We start from the raw sequence: 20,231 nt of genomic DNA, 5'->3' as shown, positions 1-20,231 counted from the left end.
TAAAAATATCGTGTTTTATTAAACCAGCTCCACACATTCTTTATTATAAATGGCCTTACAAAATAACATTTTCTTTTGGTAATTACAACTATTACAAGTATTTTTTAGAAATATAAGTTTATGATCATTATTATCATTCAAATATTAACGTTTTTTAAAAATAAATATTAAAGACAACGTTGGTATTCAAAGAAATTTTTATAATAAAATAAATAAAATAAAATAACATACAAACTCTTTGGTATTTTTTCTTATTTAAATATTACTTCTTTTGTGAATATTTTGATATTCAAATAACCTTTTATAGACTACAAAAAAGATCTACAAATAAAATAATATTGCATGAGTTTTGACATATAGTGCAATATGTTACGTCAACACCAAGAGATTTCTGAATATATCACTAGTTATGATCCTATTAAAACTGTCTGGCACAGCTTGCATTTTATGTCTATATTGCAGAAAATAACAATTAAATTGTTCGAACTTCCTTTTAAATTGATGAATCTTATTTAATTACTTCCTTGGGGAGCTAAAAGCTAATAAAGTGTTGTAGAATAACGATGTTAGATAAGATTATGTACCCTTGAGACGTAGACATCTTTAGTAGGAGGAAGCGTCTCACAAAACTTGGACACAATCCTGTTCTATCACAAAGGATTTTCCCCTTTTGACGGCATCAAGCCAATTTTTTAAGTTACAGATCCTTATTAAAGTCACAGACTTCATTGTCAAAGTTGTTATACAATTGTACGTTTTATTCCTTTATACGAGTATATATTGAAAAGGTGGATTGAGCGAGGCTAAAAAGAAAAAGTTTAAGTACTAATTAAAATCTCCTTTATTTATAATACGAGTAGGTATTATACTAACTTATTAACTATTTTAGATACCTAATATATACTGATATACTGTGGTGCATGTTTACTTTAAAATATATATAACTTTAAAAAATCTTATATAAAATTTTATGGAAAAAACAACTAATTTTAAGTCTCTATTTGTGTTCGAAAATTCTTTACAACGAAATTTCAAAGTACAAATATTTTCTTAGCAATTTTAAAACAACAGTGAAAATTAAGGTTGTTGAAGAAGAATATTAAGGAGATTCCATTTTCCCTCGCCAAAGCTGAGCTAGTTGAAAGAAATACCAGAATATTTTATTAAAATTTCGTTATTATGACGTAGCGGCACCTTGTGTTGTTCGCTCTTTTTTATATCAGGACACGAACTGTCTTTCCTTTACACAAAGAGCCCACAATTCGTAATATCTTTGAAAATCTTTGCCTTGATGATCGTTTAATATTTAATTTCCTTTTAAGGGCTATGCACCCCACTTAGCTTTCACTCACCTTTATCGTTTAACAATAAATTAAATACCTACAGAAAGAAAGGCATATTATAAATAGATTTTTGCTATAACATAATAAAAAAATAATTGGACTGTATATTAATCATCTCATGGTATATTCTTTTTCCAATGTGTGCAGGTATCAACTATTTCTGCAATTGAAACAAGATGTTTTGAGAGGTCGCTTGCCCGTCAACTTTGACCTGGCCTCAGAACTCGCCGCTTTCGTGTTGCAATGTAAGTATTTGTATACAAATTTCAATATTGCATTGTATAAATGCATTTTATTCGTATTGACATTTTTCGAAGAGGCTGTCGTGGCACAGTGGCTCAAGCGTATGACTGTAAACGCGAGGATTTTTAATTCGATTGGAGTCGGGGTAATGATTTATTATCTATTAATATATTAATTTATTCGCTCTGGTAACAAGACAAAGCGTGACGTTAAGTTCCGCCACTCCACACGCAATACCTCAAAAATTCAGTGGAAAGTAGAGAACGGAGTATTTTAACACTAGATTCCCTCTAAGAATTTTTTTTTTCACATTAAAAAAAGCAAATTTTAATTATCATTTAGCAGGTTAGCAGTTTTAGCTAACTCTGAAAAGTCTCGCTCTCTCTCTCTCTCTCTCTCTGTAAGAAAATAATTATTCTCCCTTAATTTTACATTTACAAATATTAGTATATGATATTATGATTAAAAGATCGATAATAAATTAATGAATAAATAAACTACACCAAAAGTGAAGCAGAGACAGCTAAGCAAAAGCAAATAATAATAATTAGCAGTTAGTTTGCTCTTTGTACCTGTCATACAACGACAGTCTTTGTGCGTATACCATGTCTGTTAGGCCATAAGTCCTATAAGTACACTACACTGTTAACTGTAACCTGGGAACCTAGACAGTTAGGCCTCCATTGTCGTAACTAGATAAGCTCCCAATGGGGTGAGAATATTAGGCCTAACCTTTGATGCTTAGGAAATAGCAATATGTTTTTAGCTAATACGTGGCGAGCGTTTATGTTTTCTGATAACAACCTCGCTAAATACTCGAATAAATGAGGTTACTATAATATACTTGCATATATTTATACATTCTATAAGTTCAAAGCAAGTTATATAAAAATTTTATTTTATTCCATACAGAAAAATGAAAATATTTGATAGATTCTAATAGGTGTATAGAAATTCGACGAAACTTTTTTACTACGTAAGCCTAGTACATATAGCCTATATTCTGACCACTGGGGTCAGAACTCTACGTTTCAGAGTATCGAGTTCGAGTTTGTATACGTTTTCAAAAAGATTTAAGTACCTATATTTTTTTGAGTATCGTCTGTGAAAAAACGAAAAGTAAATCGTATATGTATATTTCATTCGATTGTAGCTTATGAACTTTCAATGTTTTTGGCTTCAGTCGTTGACAAAGCAAACTGGAAAAAGGCGCAGTTGCACAGTATATTTGAACAGGTAACTTTTATATCGCAGCACTGCCATTTTTATTGATATAATATTTTTATCTTTTTAATTTTTCTTTGTAAAATTGTTTCCATGTAATATTAATTTTAATACTAAATTAAATTTTGACTAGAATGTAAAATAAACAAGTTAATATAGAAAAACCAATAGTTTTATCAAAAAATACGTTAAATCATTAAAATATTTTTTTAATCAATACATAATAACAAACCATACAGCCAGGACAAATTATTCAGCAGAAACCGTTGCATCACACGCTTGTGCCACTAGGTCACTACGGCTTCAACTCAACGGCAGTTGAGCTATATGTTAAAAGCCATAAAAGCCAGACTTTAAAAATAATCTTTTTAAATGTATCTTAACTAAGAGAGAGACTTAATAAAGACAAATATTTCGTCGTTAGGCGTTCAATATATTTAAATAAAAAATATATAGATATGTTTGTAACGATCTGCAAAACTTTTTGTTTCGTAATTGTGTTATACACGCAACAAAACAACGAACAAAGCTGAGGCCCCCGAGGCTAACGAGGACGTTGACTCACTGCCATGGGCACCACGCCACTACCTTCAAATAAACCACTGGTCAACTTAATAGTACAGTGTTCCATATGAACAACGAAAAAATATGTATCAAATGACGAAAATTTTGCTATTTTGACCTAAATAAATAAAAGTTACGTATATAATGTAATTTTTCATTTAATTCAGTTGAGTCCGTTGTGGAGCAGGGGCATAAGCGTGGGAATTAATATTTTTTTATATCTTCGCTCTGGTACCAAAGCGTGACGTTTAGTTTCGCCGTTCATCACGCAATGGCTCAAATATTCCCTGTGCATACCTATATGTGAAATACAGCGAGAAGCTCGAAAAAAAATTACAGATTTGTGTGTGTTTTATCAGCTTTACGCTGTATCCCGCACACAGCAGTGTAGGCAGAGGGAACCTAGTGTTAAAACACTCTGTCCCTCACTTTCCGCCAAATTCTGGAGGCATTGCGTGTTGAGTGGGGAAATCAACAGCTATATCTGTCTGTCTATATGAGTTTGAATAAAAAAAAAACATTTTTAAAGTTACTAAACGGTGTTCTATATACATTAATTTTTCAATTGACTCGATTGCTTGCATTGTCCACCGGACAATCAGGTTCCGCCCACACCTCTAGTAGCAGCCATTGTTAAGAACATTTTGCGATACCACGCTAAGTTGAGTAGTTATTTATGTATAGCTTAGTTATTTTATTGAGTTATTGTCCATATAAAAAAATACATTCATCTTCCTTTTATTTTATTATATTTTCAGTATATAAAAATATATTAAAAATTAAATATGCTCATTAAATTATAACACGAAAATTATTAATTATACCTACTAAAGGTAAGCGATATATTTTTGTTCTAATCAGTCAGAGAGAGGAAATTAACTTCTTCTTCACCTTTGAAGGTTCACGTCGTCAGCTAATTACTTTCCCAATTTAATATAAGTACTTATCAATATTTATAGAATAATTAAAGTTCTACCCTCATTTTAATAAAAATAATAAACCAAACGAAAACGTTTTTACGCGATTGCGCGAAGTAAAGGGAGGGAGGTTTACCAACCTATGTATGAATGTATTCTTGTGAGGCATTGTAGAGACTTAATGGGTTGAGCGACATAAATAATTCTTTACATCAATCGAAATATGAATCGATTTTGTTGTTTTTTTTATAACTTTATGGGTGTCACTAGAGATGACAATCAAAATTTGTTACAGTGACTAGCAGACACCATTTCGTCATATTGTCTAAATTCGATTTGACTTTTAAATGTGTGAACAATGATTCCTAAAATCATTGTTAAATTCAAAAACTTAAGACAAAAATATAAATAATAACAAAAACAAAAAAAAAATGCATTTTTATATTATTTCCAAAGCTTAGTAATGTTATTTCAAAGGTAAATTAGCCATCAGCAACATCAGAGTCGTTTGCATCTAATTTCACCTACATACCCCAGGGCTCCGGGGACACATATCAACGGAAAACGAGGGGCAAGCCCTTACAAAATGACTATGCCATCCGACAAATGAAACTCGTGTCCTGTAGAGCAAAATCAATATGGCGGTTATTTGTAAATGTGTTCACTACGTATTATATTGATTAATGGACGAATATTCAAAACAAAAAACCTCATTATTTTATTTTTCTTAAATTTGAAATATTTAATATTTTCATTTTCTCGCTCTGGTAACAAAAGCAAAGCGCGGCGTTGAGTACCGTAACTCAACACGCAATGTGTCCAGAGTTTGGCGGGAAATGGGGAATGGAAGAATCTTAATGAGAACGTAGAGATTAGAGTTGAAGTGCGGGATACAACGTTAAGCGAAAAAAAAAATTTCTAACTTGCATCCACCGATTTCGGTCAAACAAATCCTTACTAGGTCACTATGGCATCATATTGAATAAGCGAAAACATATTTATTATTTTTTCTATTCATAGAACTCAGTATATAAAAAAGTGCAAAAAAAGCAAGATATATTTTTGAATGAAGTAAAAACATATTTCATCTTAAACTTTGCTTGAGCCTTAAAAAGTTTGTTTGAAGAGTGAACAACGATATACTATTTGTCACTGCTTGGGGCTATCTATTTTAGACGGCTCTTAGTAAAGTCGTTTTCTGTTTGGAAGTGCCGGGAATGTAGACAATGGGCGTCCTTGCAACAAGTTAGCCGTCTCAAGGAACACTCACATTAATCAACGTGATAGGTAATCACCCGAACACTAACACGTTTTACTAAGTAATTATAATTATTATGCAAGTCTGTTTAAGAGAAGATTATGTGATAAAACCATATAGTAAATAAAAAAAATGAATTATTTTTTAAATATCCTTATGAATATTTTCCTTTTAAAAAGAAACGTGCTTCCTTTCGCTAATTAGTTCTTACAGTGATGTATTTGAACTAAAAATAAACAAATAAAAATGTCAATGTATGCGGAGAAATAAACATTGATTGCATCTCCTGTAATATTTGAAATATTATATTTCAACCGACCGAATATTTTTTTCGACCGACGCGACGACCTAAAGAGGTTGGCGGGAAGCGGATGGGTCCGAAGAGCTGAAGATCGAGTGTGGTGGCGAGAAAGAATTGGAAAAGGTCTATGTCCAACAGTGGACAAGCGATGGCTGTCGTTGATAATGATATCTCAAATACGTTGTGCACTTTGGCAAATTCCATAGATTTATTTTTATTTTACTAAGTCATACCAAATATATATTTTTAAATAAATCTAGGCGAGTGTTGAAGGAATGAAACAAGATTTCGCTTACTCATAATATAACCTATATTATATATATATATAGCTAGTTTACTATACGAGTATATCAACATGTTCGTAAGAGCTCGCGTCTACTTCAATGCCTCATGTGCTCGTCTACACATCATTCACACTCAACTTGTGACGCAAAACAGATTACAAATAACTCAATATGTGAAGAAAAATCTGATGAAATTTATATTTATATTATATAACTTCAATGAACGTTATGTATTTTGTTTAGGTTTTATTTAATTTATTAGTTTAAGAGTATTTGATATATATGCATAATCGTTGGTTGAGGTTCTTTGACCTTCATGTCTTCCCACTTTCCTCCAAATCCTCGTTCCATAGCGTGTCGGAACTCAACACAGCGATTTATCTTGACACCAGAACGAAGAAATAAAAATATCAAACATTTCCTAGATTAGGAATCGAACCCACAACCTGTCGCGTTTACGTCTCTGTTGGCTAAATGATCCATTTTTTTAAGGAAACTTATAAAATTTTATAACTTTAAGCTTAAGCACCCATACATAAGTATGAGTTTTCAGCTTTACATCCTTTGTCGCCAGTCTTATAAAAATATAAATGACAAATATATTTTTGCAAACCATAACATCGCTATACAAAGTATGTCACGTATGTTCATCTGTTTTCCACGAGCGCGCCAGATGTTTCGATTTCCGCGTACAAAAAAAAAGATATACGACGGGAAATGACTGTCAGCTTCGTTGGCTACTCTTAACTTTTTCTTTACTACAAATATGGTAGTATTTTTCTTTTCTTTTAACGTAGTTTCTTTGATAATTAGTTTAACGTTATGTTTATCGTCTATATAATATTATTGAAGCCAGTCATGGGACTGTAAACGCGGCAGGTTTTGGGTTCGATTTCTATTCGAGGAAATGAAATCTTTAATGTGTTGATTTCTTCGCTCTGGTAACAAGGAAAAAGCGCAGTGTTGACTTTCGCCACTAAACACGTAATGACTCCAGAATTGAACGGTAAAATGGGGAACGAAAGTGTCGTAATGGGAACGGAGTGCCTTAACACAAGGTGCCCTCTAACGTGAACCTTATATTAGTAAAAATGAAACAAATATCATACACGAATTTATTTGTGCGTATAATTGTATACGGTTGGTATTATTTGAGGTCTTGTTTACCCATTAAGTTCCTTATTACAAGTTGTGTTTACATATCATTCTGTGTATTTATTTAGGACACGTTTTCATCCGCCTTAACTAAATTAATTACGGTTTGTTAAAGACATGGTCGGCATTGTAACAGGTCTGCTAAATATAATATGTTATGAGGGTGAGAATTGTCGTTTTCATGTAGGCGACGAATAACATATGTCTTCGCACGCTGCCATTTTGTACATAGGTATAATAAATACCTTTTTGGTAATATAATGTTATAAAAAGTTGTCGTTTCTAAAGAATTGTTTTTTTATTTTTATATGCAGCGGAACTTGGTGATTATGATCCTAGGAGGCATATGCCTGGTTATGTGTCTGAATTTCGACTTCTGGCTCATCAGACCCCAGAACTAGAATCCAGAGCAGCAGATATTCATCGCACACTGACGTGAGTAATTATACATTTTAAATATAGCTAACCGCTTACGAACTAGAAATATAACATTTTACTTAGTTACATGAATTCTTGCCTTGATATATGAAATATTTCAAAATCTATTAACTCCTTGACAAGAAATTAACTGTCGTTTACCATGACGACCCCTAAACAGTCTATTATAGGTATAGCTCTTAATGTTATAAAGTAATAAAATCGATTAACTCAGATGCTTTCATTAAAAAAACTTAATTATATCTAACTAAGACAGTATTTAATTTGCGTTACAGAGGTATATCGCCAGCCCAAGCCGAGCTGAGCTACTTAGATAAAGTCAAATGGCTAGACATGTACGGTGTCGATCTCCATCCAGTCTTGGTAATAGATTATTTAGTAAATCAATTGAACTCTTGGTAAATTCATTTGAACAAATAGTAACCAGATATAACAATGCAGGGCGAGGACAGTGTGGAGTATTTCTTGGGACTGGCGCCAAGTGGCCTGTTGCTGCTACGTGGAAAACATACAGTCGCAACTTATTATTGGCCCCGTGTGTCAAAGCTATATTACAAAGGACGATATTTCATGATTCGCGTCGCAGATAAGAATGTAAGTGTTGAAATTATCTGAATATATAGGTACTAAGTCTAAATATATATAACGAATATAACAAGTAAAATAAAAGTAGAAATTGGAAGAATACTTGACCTGCTTCCTGGTACGGATCGCTCGTAATGATAAGAAGCACTTTGAATAGTTGTGTGAGATGGAGTCCATCTTACGTAGCTTTCTTAAAAGACATTCGCAGGCAGGCAATTACAGATAAGTCGCGTGGAACTGAGCGCAGTATTTACCGCGTTCTGGGCGAGCGCTGATAACACGTGCTAACCGCTCGCAGCCCACAGATACCGCTCTGCTTGTGTTCCTTTGAAGTGTCTTAAAAATGGGGTGGCCCTCGAAATTGCCTTAAAGTACATTCTTCTTGCAAAATGAACATTGATCAAAGGAGATGTCGGAAAATTGCTTTTATTATTGCTGTACATGCGAGAAACGGGCTCTTAGACAAAAAAAGTACTTTTTATACGGCGCGACGCCTTCAATTTCATTAGCATTTTATTAATTAACTGAATGAAACATTTATCTTGCTCGATGCTTATTTAATTCAGATTTTTATTTGCATGAAGCTTAAAATTATATTCGTTCTGTTTTTGTATAGAATGAATTCAGTCATATTATTATTTTTAAAATAACTACCAACATTATAAAAACATTTTCATAGCTCTAAAATTGGTAATTTTGTCGTCAAATTAAACTTTGAAAGGGGCTTTACAAATTCGCCACAAGTGAAACTAAATGAACAATGAAATGTAACTTTAATTAGTAAAGGCTTTACGAGTGGTAGAGTTTGAAATTGAATTTGTTGAATAAAGTTGAAGATGTAGAGTTTCAGGTTTGTGGTTAAGTCTTTGATATTCGTTACAGAACGATACATCAACTTACGGCTTTGAATCTCCGACTAGAGCAGCCTGTAGACATTTATGGCGTTGTTGTTCCGACCATCACACGTTCTTTAGATTACAGCAGACTTCACCCGCCTCTGCGGATATATTCGCATTAGGATCAAGACTGAGAAATAGGCAAGTATTTGGTTTTATTTCCATTTAATTAATTTTAATTTTTTTATGAAGAAGATTACATACATAATTATGTACAATGTTTAATAAAATAAAAAAAATATAAGAATAACTTCCAAATAGCGCTCGCTTTTGTTTGCGAGAACATAATGTATTACAACGCATTGCAAACTTTCGACAACAAATGTGTTTATACAAAATGGAACCAAAATAAATATGTATTATAATTTGTGGTGAAATAATGAACATTTAGCGACTCTTTGTTCAGCAGTGGTCGGGGCGCGCGACCGCGGCCGCCTCCCGCGTTCACGCGCACGCCCTCGCGACGCATCGGCCGACCACATACGTCCTATTCCTCGTTACACGATGGTACTATTTGTATTTATATTATATCTTACGTTCATTTTATTAGAACACATTTTAGCGTGAACGAGCGTCTAAATAACTCCTTTACGAGTATATATATTACGCGACAGGGGTTCGATTATTGAAAAATTGATAAAAAATCATTTGTTGATAAGCAGAAACCTGTGTTTATATTTCTAGTAGAAAAAACATACAGTTTCAAAGTAATATTCTAGTAATATATCATATATTAAAAATACGCTAAGATAAATAGAAATTGAAAGTGTCATTAGACGAAACAAAGCACACCCTTAATCCATTTGTTTATTTCAGTGCCAAAGTTAGAAGACTTGAGAATAAAAGACTGCCCTCCTGAAATGAAACAACCTACCTCAGTACACCGGCCTAATTCGTAAGTATGCTTTTATTTTTTGTCGTCCTCTCGGAGATTATTTTTGCGGTGAGCTTGAATGTTGTTTCAAAAGATCACAATAATTTCAGATTCTACTTAAATTAAATTTGAATTGTTATAAAATGAATGTTGTATAAAGAAACGGTATAAAGTTAATAGAAAATAAAAATAAGTTCCCGTTTCCCAGTAACTTTGTAAAAAAAACTTGTGTTAAATTATTCAACAACTACGAAGATAATTTTCCGTTCTTAGTTTTATTTTTCTAACAATTGAAGAATATTTTTATTTAATTTCTAATAGATTTTCCTTAAATATCAAAATTTACTTTTAATACACTAGATAACTGTCTTAACTGTAGTAATCCTATAGGTTTCAAATATTTTTTTATAATGTCACAATTCATAATAATGCACATAACTGTATCATAAAATTATATAGTGCTAAAAATATTATTGAATATCGTAGAATAAGCGGTGAAATGAGTCCTGTGGAGCACCACGCGGGCCCTGGAGGGTCGCCGCGCTCCACGCGCTCCGCACCCACTCGAAGAGGTCTCTACTCCGCGTCCCCAACTGCTAACCGACCTCCGCCCGTACCACGACATCGATCCGCCTCAGTAGACTCACAAAGCTCTAATGATTCAAGATCTAATAGAAAGTGAGTCATTTTTTTGTTATTCTTATATATCCCCTCTTTCAAGATATTTGTTACCAGAAAGAGGAAAATTCAAATAATTAATTCTCTTCGCTCTACACAAGACAAAGTATAGCGCCGATATATAAATAGGAACCTACAACTGTCGTGTTTATCGTCAGGCCGCTGCGCCACAAGTCGCAATAAATTGTTTAATATTATTTATACTTTTACATATGTGTACAATGAACGGAGGCAGTTCAAAAGTAAATAAGAAGGATTTGTAATCCTTAATGTAAATATCTATTTAAGGTTTGTTTTTCTTTTAAGATGACATTTTGACCGCGTATTAAATATATGTCGTAACGACTTTCAGACAACTTTCCATACACTTATACTTCTATACTAACCCATTCTACCGCACAGTGAAAAACTTTTAGACTTACTTAAGGGACGAGACGAGGGTACCTTTTCTGTATAAATGCTAGTTGTTGTAATTTTATAAGTATTATGTGGAAGTTGACATAATTTGTACTAACGCCGCTTCAAATGAATGAGTCACGATTAGAAGAGGTTTACATCAATTAACAAATTGGATGAATTAAGAAATGTAGGGTATGAGGTTTATAATGTTTGTTTTAGTATTATTTAGGAGCAAATGAAAAATTATAAAACTAACATTATAATTTTACCCTAGTATTCTTCTCTTTTTTTTTTTATGAAAACATCATATAGTTAGCTCATTTTAGATTTATTTTTGTTTAAGCAAATATTTTTTTTTTTATGTAGACACAGGCATCGTTCTAGACGACAACAATCAGATGCGGAAAGTGAGCTGTCTCGTGGTTCGGGCCGATCCGGCCGTCGGCATCGCCGCCATCGTTCAAGACACAAGCACGAATCTGGCTCAGAAAGAGATGACTCACAACCAGACACCAAGTTAGTGGTTCTTTTATATAACATTCAACATAGATGGTGCCATCCAAGAAGTCGCGCCCCACAGTATTTTTAAGGTTGACAGGGAAATTATCATATCTAAGAAATCTTAGTGTGACGTAGGTGCTTAAAAGCCAGGTAGGAAGTATTATTTTATGTATAAGCAATTAATATCTTACTTACATATTAGCAGGCAGAGGGAACATAGTGTTAAGACACTCTGTTTCCCACTTCTCGCCGTATTTCGGGGGCATTGCGTCTTGAGTGGCGGAACTCAACGCCGCGTTTTGCCTCGACACCAGAACGAAGAAATAAATTAATTTCCTTGAGTGAGGATTGAACCCACACTAAGTCGATTTTACAGTCACACTTTGTGCCCCTGCGCCGCGACTGGCCTCTCATTTTCTAAACATCTAACTAGATGTCTAGAAAATATCTATCTTTCCAAATATAAATACAAAATTTTAACCTAAGACCAATCAATATGTAATTCATTGTATAAACAAACATTTAACCTCAGTCCAGCTATTTAGCCCGCATATTTAGTAGGAACGAACACCAGTACACAAGAATGTTATAATTTTATATTTATGTAAATATTTTTATTATGTATAAAAAGTAAAAACACTTCGGCATTATATTCGAGTAAAAATATAAAATCCAATCTAAAGAGAGAATTGCGTGAACTTAATTAATGTTTTACAATTTTATAAATGTTGTTCATATTTGAAAAATTAATTAAGCAAAATCTTAATTAAAATTGCGTTCTAAGTTATTCTTTTTGTGTTCTAATAAATTATTAATATTTAAACATTATCTATATCTCAAATTAATTGTATTAGGATTATCATGATAATATTGATTTTCCTTTAAATATAAACAAAATGATATAAATATGACATATATATTTTCATTATATAATTAGTACCTAAAAGGCTTAAAATACACATAAAATCAATAATTTCTATATGGCGTAGCTATGTACGTACGTGATCTAAAGCAATACACTTATACAGGGAGTACGAGCTTGTGGACTCAGAGTCTCAGTGGAAAGAAGTACTGAGGCAGACGACCGCCGGTGGGAGCGTGCAAGTAAGTGCCTCTATCTAGAAAAATAAATATGATCTAAAGAGTGTTCTCTTTGAGTCTGTGCTTTAAGTTTATCTTTATTTACAATATATTTTTTGTAACAGGTAGCGAGTGTACGCCGTTCTCAAATGGAACCAGAAATTGGAACACATCGATCGTCTCACAGACCTCGGAGACACAAGAAACATAGGTATTTTTTTAATAAATTTACGTTTGTTTCTTTTGTTTAACCAAATGTTAATTGGAAAGATTTAATAAATATTTACTGTTGAAACTACATATAATATACAAAGTGAATTAAAATATTTATTCTCTCATTATTTTGGGAACAAACAATTAAATTACTACGATATTAATAGTTATAAATGAAATTGTCTGATTGAACTATAATTAATTTCAAATCAATAAACCTCTACGGCCCAAATTTAGTTTTACTATTAACATAATACATATTTTATAAATCGGTGTTCGTATTCATTTTGCGTAATTAAACTCAGTAATTTAATATATCGACATTCTTATTAGATCAAGATCCCGATCACCTAATGAAAAGAAATGGTTACCGAATGAATTGAAGCAACACCTCGAATTCTCTCTAGTCGACACTACAGGAATGACTGAGGAACAGCTGAAAGAAATACCCTATACAGTAGTCCAAACCAGCCACGCGAGGCATACTAAGCTCCGAACGTCTACGAAACATAGACAGTAAGCCATTTACACAATTGATTTTTTGTAATGTTTTTGTCTGTTTCATAAAATTGGAAAATATATTTAAAGCATATATAAAAATAAATGGAATGGAATTGGGATCTCGATTCCTACTCGAGAAAATTAAATATTTTATATTTTTTCCCCGGCTCTACATGTAATGCTTCCAAAATTCAACAGAAAGTGGGGATGAGGACGATCCCTTTGTCTAAACGAAAACGGAGTGTTTTAACATTAGCTTCCTAGGGTTTCCTCTGCCTACCCTGCTATGTAGGGGATACAGCGTGAAGCTAAAAATACTAGAAAAAAAATGGAACATATACAACAAAAAATAAATATTAGTGGAATATATGACTTTCCTTACATTCAATAATACGTTACCTATAACCACAAAATTAATTCATATATTAGTACGTACAATAAAGGGTTCTCATCTTATCTTATAATAACGTAGGGGTGATCACGGATCACTTGCGAGACGGGAGAAGAGCTCGCACAAGAGTGACCACGACAACAATCAAGGATCTCTTAGATCGAGCTCGAGCACCCTCAGCACGCACAGACCCAACGAGAAGCATGGAAGGTATGAGGATAATTAAAATCTTGTTCGTTGATTGTATTATACCTACTATTGTACAAGATCTGCTTTCAACCGAATGGATGCGATTATTTGTTTTTAGTTGAAGCATTTACTTATTATAATCTAATTTTGTTTTTTATTTGTCAACTACACTGTGTAGGCGACCTATTAGATTTTGTCAGACATAATAATATAATACAAATTTAGTTTAAACTTACAAATTGTGGGAATATTACACCGCAACCAATTTATAATAAGTAGAAATATTATTTTCATGTCGATTGATTGTAATTTGTTGAGCGGTTTGTTAGTTATGATAAATATATTCTACTATTCATTGATATAAGCTAACTTTATTAATAAAAATACAATATTTGCAACTTTAAAAATATATAATATTCTCGGTATATTTTAGGCGTATATACCCAAGTTTTGATGAACCCATGGGAAGATCGGGTGAGGATTTTTTAACCAACAATGGATATAAAAGCAGCGTAACTCCAGTGCACAACAACAACCCTTACAGCCCCGTGACAAATAGCAATAGTAATAGTTCCAGTGGAGAGCTTATTTCGGGGAGCGTGAGAGTGTCTCATGAACATACGGATTCAGGGCTCGGAGCCGATCAAGATTACGCGTATTCTTCAGAGAGGTAAGCAGCTAATGTTTAATATTTTTTTTGTACCTTTACGCCGTCTCCCACACATAGCAAAGTAGGCAATGTGACCCTGGGAACCTAGTATTTATTTACTCCGTTAACAATTAAGAGACTTCCGTTCCCCACTTTCTGCCGAATTCTTGAGGTTTTAGATTGGGGATATTATAATATTAAATGTTTCATTCTTCCAAGTTTCCAGGAATTTCAACCTAGAACCGTTGCATTTACAGCTGCATGCTTGACCTCAAGCTCACATTTAATCAATATTTTAATACGTTTTACTTTTGATATAGATATATTTTTGCAATAAATAAACAAAACATATATCGTTGGACTAGAAAGATGGATTCGTTTCAATGATTCAGTATTTCCATAAATTTGATAAATGTAATTAATATTTTTTGTCTTAATGCAATCTGGATAATGTGATATTCACGATGTGCGATGAAGTGATTAAAATTTTCATTAAATACTCTCGTAATCATGCACCGTGCGTGATGTGTTTGTCGGTGAAGGGGGATCTGCCGGATGGTGGGTGCCCCTCGCCGCACTGGTTGATCACAATCGAGTGATAGTATGAATTCAACGTCGATGTCGCTTGAAAGCATCATTACCTTAAATTATGTTTTTACCAAAAAAAATAGGGACATCGTCGTGCCAGTTGGGCCTTGGAATGTCTGATTCAAAATCAAATTCACTGGTCGTTCTCTTTAATCTTGTTTTAGCAAAAATGATTAACAAATACTTCCATCCGTTAACTAAAACTATGAATTTTTGCTAAGCAAGTTATAAAATAAGAATCTTATGATTTTCATCTATTGAGTCTTTAAAATTAGAGAATTACGTTAGTTTCCTTTTACTTTATCCACATGATAATTAATCTACCATTAGGCAAAGGAAATTATTAACATCAAATTACAACATACTTATTTTTAAATTAATTCCGATTTTTCTTATATACTGTAATAAGCTGCTACATAGTATTGTGTTTTATTTGGAACAATTGCAGAATTATCAGCGGGAGAAATTTGGTATTCAACAGGTCGAGTGACAGCGCCAAGTGCGGCGCGGGTGGCTCTCAAGCACCAGTGAGTAGGCAGTGGCGGGTGTGCGGCGGGGTGGTGGGCGGTGCGGGGGGCGGCTGCGCGGGTATCGGGGTGGGGGGAGCAGTCACACGGCGGCCGCCAGCGGCGCCGGGCCGCGCGCGCCTGGCCGCGTCCGGCTCGCAGCGCTCGCTGCTGTCGGTGGCGAGCGATAGCGCCACGTCGCGGCGGCCGCCCCGCTGCTACCCCACGCCAGTGGATAGTGGCTTTTCCCTTTTCGTGAGTGGGCGCTTCGCTTTCTAACAATCGGGCGATTCAATTGCTCTTGTATATCATTAATGGTCTAAAAGCAGTTATCAACAGTAACATGGAAACAGATATACTAGTATCTATAGATATAATAGATACACATTGTTTTTAATAACATTGCATTGCTTTTCATTCAAAGTAGCGACACATCAATTTTATTGTCTCTAACCCTTACAGTATGGGAATTATGGGGGTAACAACCCTGAACGTTAAAGTTTATGAGGTCCCCTACCCATAGTCCACCGTTGATTCGTCGATCGCGTTATGCATATTCAGAATATAACATTTTGAAAAAAATTCTGAAAAAAATCTTTAATACATACCGAGAACATAAACTTAAACGTTAAGAATTGTTACCCCCATAACTCCCTTACTGTGAGGGTTAGAGGCAAAACATGGTGTGTCGCTACTTCAGATAAAACGCAATACATTGATATTAAAAACAATACACGGGATTGTGTGAATTTTCATATTTAATTTTACATATTTTATAATGTAAACAGGAATTTACAAGAGCAATTTGAATAATAAAATCAGCTCTGTACAGGCTGCAAAAAACAATACTTTACTTTTACTACAAGGATGAGATATCTAGCCAAGTGCAAACATATAAATATCCTTAAAAATGGAATTGATTGTTTTTAAAACAATTATTAATTCTAGTCACTCTTGTAGAGTAGATCTAATTCACTGATGGGATAATATTTTCGTTCTTCATATATATAAATAGTTTATAAATTATGCTTGAAGGGGCTTTAATTTTATGTATACTTATTCTTTAAAGACAGAAGACTAAGATTAGAGCGAACGCAGTTTTGACTAACGTAATTTTTTTTTGTACTGAATATTGACGAATAAAATCAAAGATATGCGTTAATTACTATTATATTTAATGGTATTATAAAAATTATAATTTTATACTGTGAACTAATATTGATAAACAATAAAATTTAAAAGATAACGAAGTATGGGACAAATGATATAAATTTAAGTGACATAATTTCTGCGCCACACTTGGAGCTGATCACACTTGAATTCAATGCGATGAATATCCTGTCGACAAGATATTGTTCTGCACTATTTTTTCAGGGAGTAAAAATACCATTAACAAAATAATCCGAGTAAGTTAAATTTGAAAATTGGTTATTTATTTGAGTATTCCATTTTTTATTTTATTTGTTTTCCACATGAATGAATTTAATTTCAACAAATGATAGTTATTATCAGTATTAAATCTTTATTAATTCTTAGTAAGGTAGGTAAGATGAACTTTTCACTCTTAAATGGAAGCTCCTTTCGCTCTAAGATCGGATATCACATAATATGTTTCATATTGGTGCTTACGAATTTCTACTATATTTTTCGGGTTAAAATTTCTAGATATCTAAATAATATGAGTTCTAGTATTCACAGTATTAGTAGAAGGTGTATCAGTAACACTGGTGTTCAGTAGTTTGATTGGGTTGCGCAGAGACATGCTAGCAACAACAACATAGTGGTGGGCGAGAGCGGGTCGCTGGCGCGGCGCTACGTGCGGCCGTCGCGCGAGTCGCGCGACTACAACGCCAACGTGGCGCGCACGCACGCGCACGCGCGCCTCGTGCACGCTCACGCGCACGCGCACGCGCACATGCGCCACGACAACACTCTCGACATTATACTTAAGCCTCTCATAGAAAGCACTCAGTAAGTAAATACAGGAGGTCAGCATATGTGTCGCACACCTACCTAGCGGAATGAAGTAGCTGCACGTTGGTTGGTCCCCTCCCCTCCCGGTTGCTCGTGGAGGTATATATTTGTGTCTTGTTTTTGCATGAGTTCGTTTACTTGGTTTTGGGTATTTAGTACATAATAACACTAACACGTTGACTAACCGTTGTTCGATTACATCTTTTAATGTTTGTGTTTGTGAATAATTTTGTGTTTGATGACTTTTATGTTTCAAACGGTATGTTCTATAATTGTAGATAAAGGAAACCGCGTTTATATATCGCTTGTTATCGCAGGTTACAGAGCAACTGAATCCCACGAACAATCCTTCCAGTAGCGTAGACTCTGTGTACCACCACGCATCCGGGAGCGCGAGCAAAAGCGCCGAGATGAGTACCGAGCTATAAATCCAGCCACTATCAAAGAACTTTGCACTCGCAGTAAACTGCCTCAGTTTAATTATAACTTTACATTTCCAAGGCTTTTGTTGTTATTTTTTTTTGTTTTATTAATTGATTAGTTATTGCCACGACTTGTGTAAATATACGGAGTATGAATTTACTGTATTAAATTAAAAATATACGCGAAATGGAAAAGTGTGAATATATAATGTATATAAATATTTTAATACTCATTTTTCTAAATGTTTTTCTTCGTTTACTATAAAATGGCTAGCGGCATATTATTGCAAAGAATATAAAATACAATTTGTGCCAAAGAAGATCGTAGGTAATAAGAAGGCCGTTAGGGTCAACAAATTACCGTCATAAATATTATATGAGCTTTTTGTTTCTCTTTTATAAAACACTTTTAGAATCAGTTTTAAAAGTCTTCATTACAGTATTTTGTGTTTTATTGTAAAACAAATATTCAGGGCTGTTTTTTACTACTAACTTTTCATCACTAATTGTTTTCATTTAACAATCGTGTTAAGAAAATAGTTAAAATAATAAAAATGAGGGAAATCTCATTTACTGTAATTTATTTCAAGATAAAGGACGGGTATATAATGTATTTACCTAATTTTAATAGGTTGTAAGGTGTATCGAAAAATGTATAGTTGTTATGTAGCTTAGAAAAAAAAATACTCAATATACTTTAATCGTATTGTTTAACTTCATCAAATTCTTTCTTCATATTTTACTAATACTGTGACAGTTATTTTTAATCAAGTCATGTTTGAGATTGTTCAAATCGTACCTATACAATTATTTTATGTGTATATTATAGGAGGGAGTTGTAAGATAATAATTAATTATTAATAAATTGTCAGTCAATTTACACTATTAAAAGACTGATGATGCATTTACCATGTTCTACATTCTACAATAACACAATAGAAACTGTGACGCAATATTGTATTTTTTCACAATTATTTCTCTTGTTCATAATAAAATAATATTTCTTATACAGATTTATTATTTTTCCTTTTAACCTTTTTCTAATTTTAAGCTTTTAGCAGTAATGTATACTTGCTGAGTGAATATTTACAAGTTTATTAATTATATACTATTTTTAATGGTTGCTATTCATGTTTCGACAGACTATCAAATATTCAACAAAAGGCTTGTAGCCCCAACGATAATTAAGTTATTTTGTCTCGGATATCGAGTTTGAGCGGCCGCTATTATCACTAATGAGCATGGGTTGGGACCGTCGCAAACAACCCTTGCGCCATTAAAACATTTTTCTTTGGTCAGATTTCAACAAAATCAGTGTTACGTAAATTTTCAGCTATTACACATGATTAATTAAAACAATTTATAACACTTTTGCAAATTTATTTCTATTGTTATTATGAAATAAAAGAAATGTTATAATTAAAATTCAAAATCACTTTTACGTTGTAATATACGTATATTACGTACACCAGTAGACGTGTTTTTGCGCGAACGTTGCCCATTAGCAACATGCAAATTGCATGCATGTTACATGCTACATGCATAATGCCAGCGAATAAAACCACCTTTCTGTATAAACGTCGCTCGAGCCCGGTTTGTCGGTGCTGGAAAAACGACAAAAAAAACTGTGCCTGACTCCGATGTCCAGCATTCGCCGGGGGGTGAAAACTCATTACAAGTGTTCAATGAAAGGGTCCCCGGGCGTGTATGATTACTCGTTAATTGAAAGGCGTGAAATCAGAGAGCAACCAGACAAAGCTGCGTGGTAAATAGGAAACTCAAAGCACATGTTGATATAGCGTGCCGGGTTAGAGGAACTACTTTGTGATACGTACTCGTATGCGGGACTGAGAGAAGGTTATTCGAAAATTGTCACGTTAAATATTTAACGTTTAATATCGGAGAAGAGACTTTGTTGAGGCAATGTGATTATAATATTTATATACTTAATATATTTTATTTAATGACAAAAAAATCGTTTGGATTTTCGATGGAGGTTAAACTGAGTAATTAATTATGTATTCATATAAGAATTAATCATTATGATCAAAGGTTATG

General features: G+C 33.5%; 1 protein-coding gene across 11 annotated transcripts in view; it reads left to right on the top strand.

Moving 5' to 3' along the window:
- The window catches only part of LOC146535671 (band 4.1-like protein 4), a 37,145-nt gene extending 17,965 nt beyond the window's left edge, over nt 1–19,180 (top strand). For 2 of the 11 annotated variants that reach the window (XM_085191390.1, XM_085191389.1), the window contains exons 5-21: nt 1,491–1,588; nt 7,604–7,724; nt 8,003–8,090; nt 8,169–8,321; nt 9,195–9,349; nt 9,615–9,715; nt 10,025–10,103; nt 10,569–10,760; nt 11,526–11,675; nt 12,689–12,764; nt 12,866–12,951; nt 13,287–13,469; nt 13,927–14,055; nt 14,468–14,704; nt 15,720–16,032; nt 17,534–17,748; nt 18,069–19,180. In XM_085191390.1, the coding sequence (XP_085047516.1) occupies nt 1,491–1,588; nt 7,604–7,724; nt 8,003–8,090; nt 8,169–8,321; nt 9,195–9,349; nt 9,615–9,715; nt 10,025–10,103; nt 10,569–10,760; nt 11,526–11,675; nt 12,689–12,764; nt 12,866–12,951; nt 13,287–13,469; nt 13,927–14,055; nt 14,468–14,704; nt 15,720–16,032; nt 17,534–17,748; nt 18,069–18,084 (2,392 nt within the window). In that variant the 3' untranslated portion in view covers nt 18,085–19,180. Of the gene's footprint in view, nt 1–1,490; nt 1,589–7,603; nt 7,725–8,002; nt 8,091–8,168; nt 8,322–9,194; nt 9,350–9,614; nt 9,716–10,024; nt 10,104–10,568; nt 10,761–11,525; nt 11,676–12,688; nt 12,765–12,865; nt 12,952–13,286; nt 13,470–13,926; nt 14,056–14,467; nt 14,705–15,719; nt 16,033–17,533; nt 17,851–18,068 lie in introns of all 11 variants that reach the window. The other 9 variants (XR_014878330.1, XM_085191393.1, XM_085191391.1 and 6 more) reach the window with 9 other exon arrangements.
- The last annotated feature ends 1,051 nt before the right edge of the window (nt 19,181–20,231 follow it).

This window comes from Heliconius melpomene, chromosome 10 (assembly GCF_056956725.1).
Source record: "Heliconius melpomene rosina isolate 202511_hmr_F chromosome 10, ASM5695672v1, whole genome shotgun sequence".
NCBI lineage: Eukaryota > Metazoa > Arthropoda > Insecta > Lepidoptera > Nymphalidae > Heliconius > Heliconius melpomene.
This window is presented reverse-complemented; position numbering and strand designations above follow the sequence as displayed.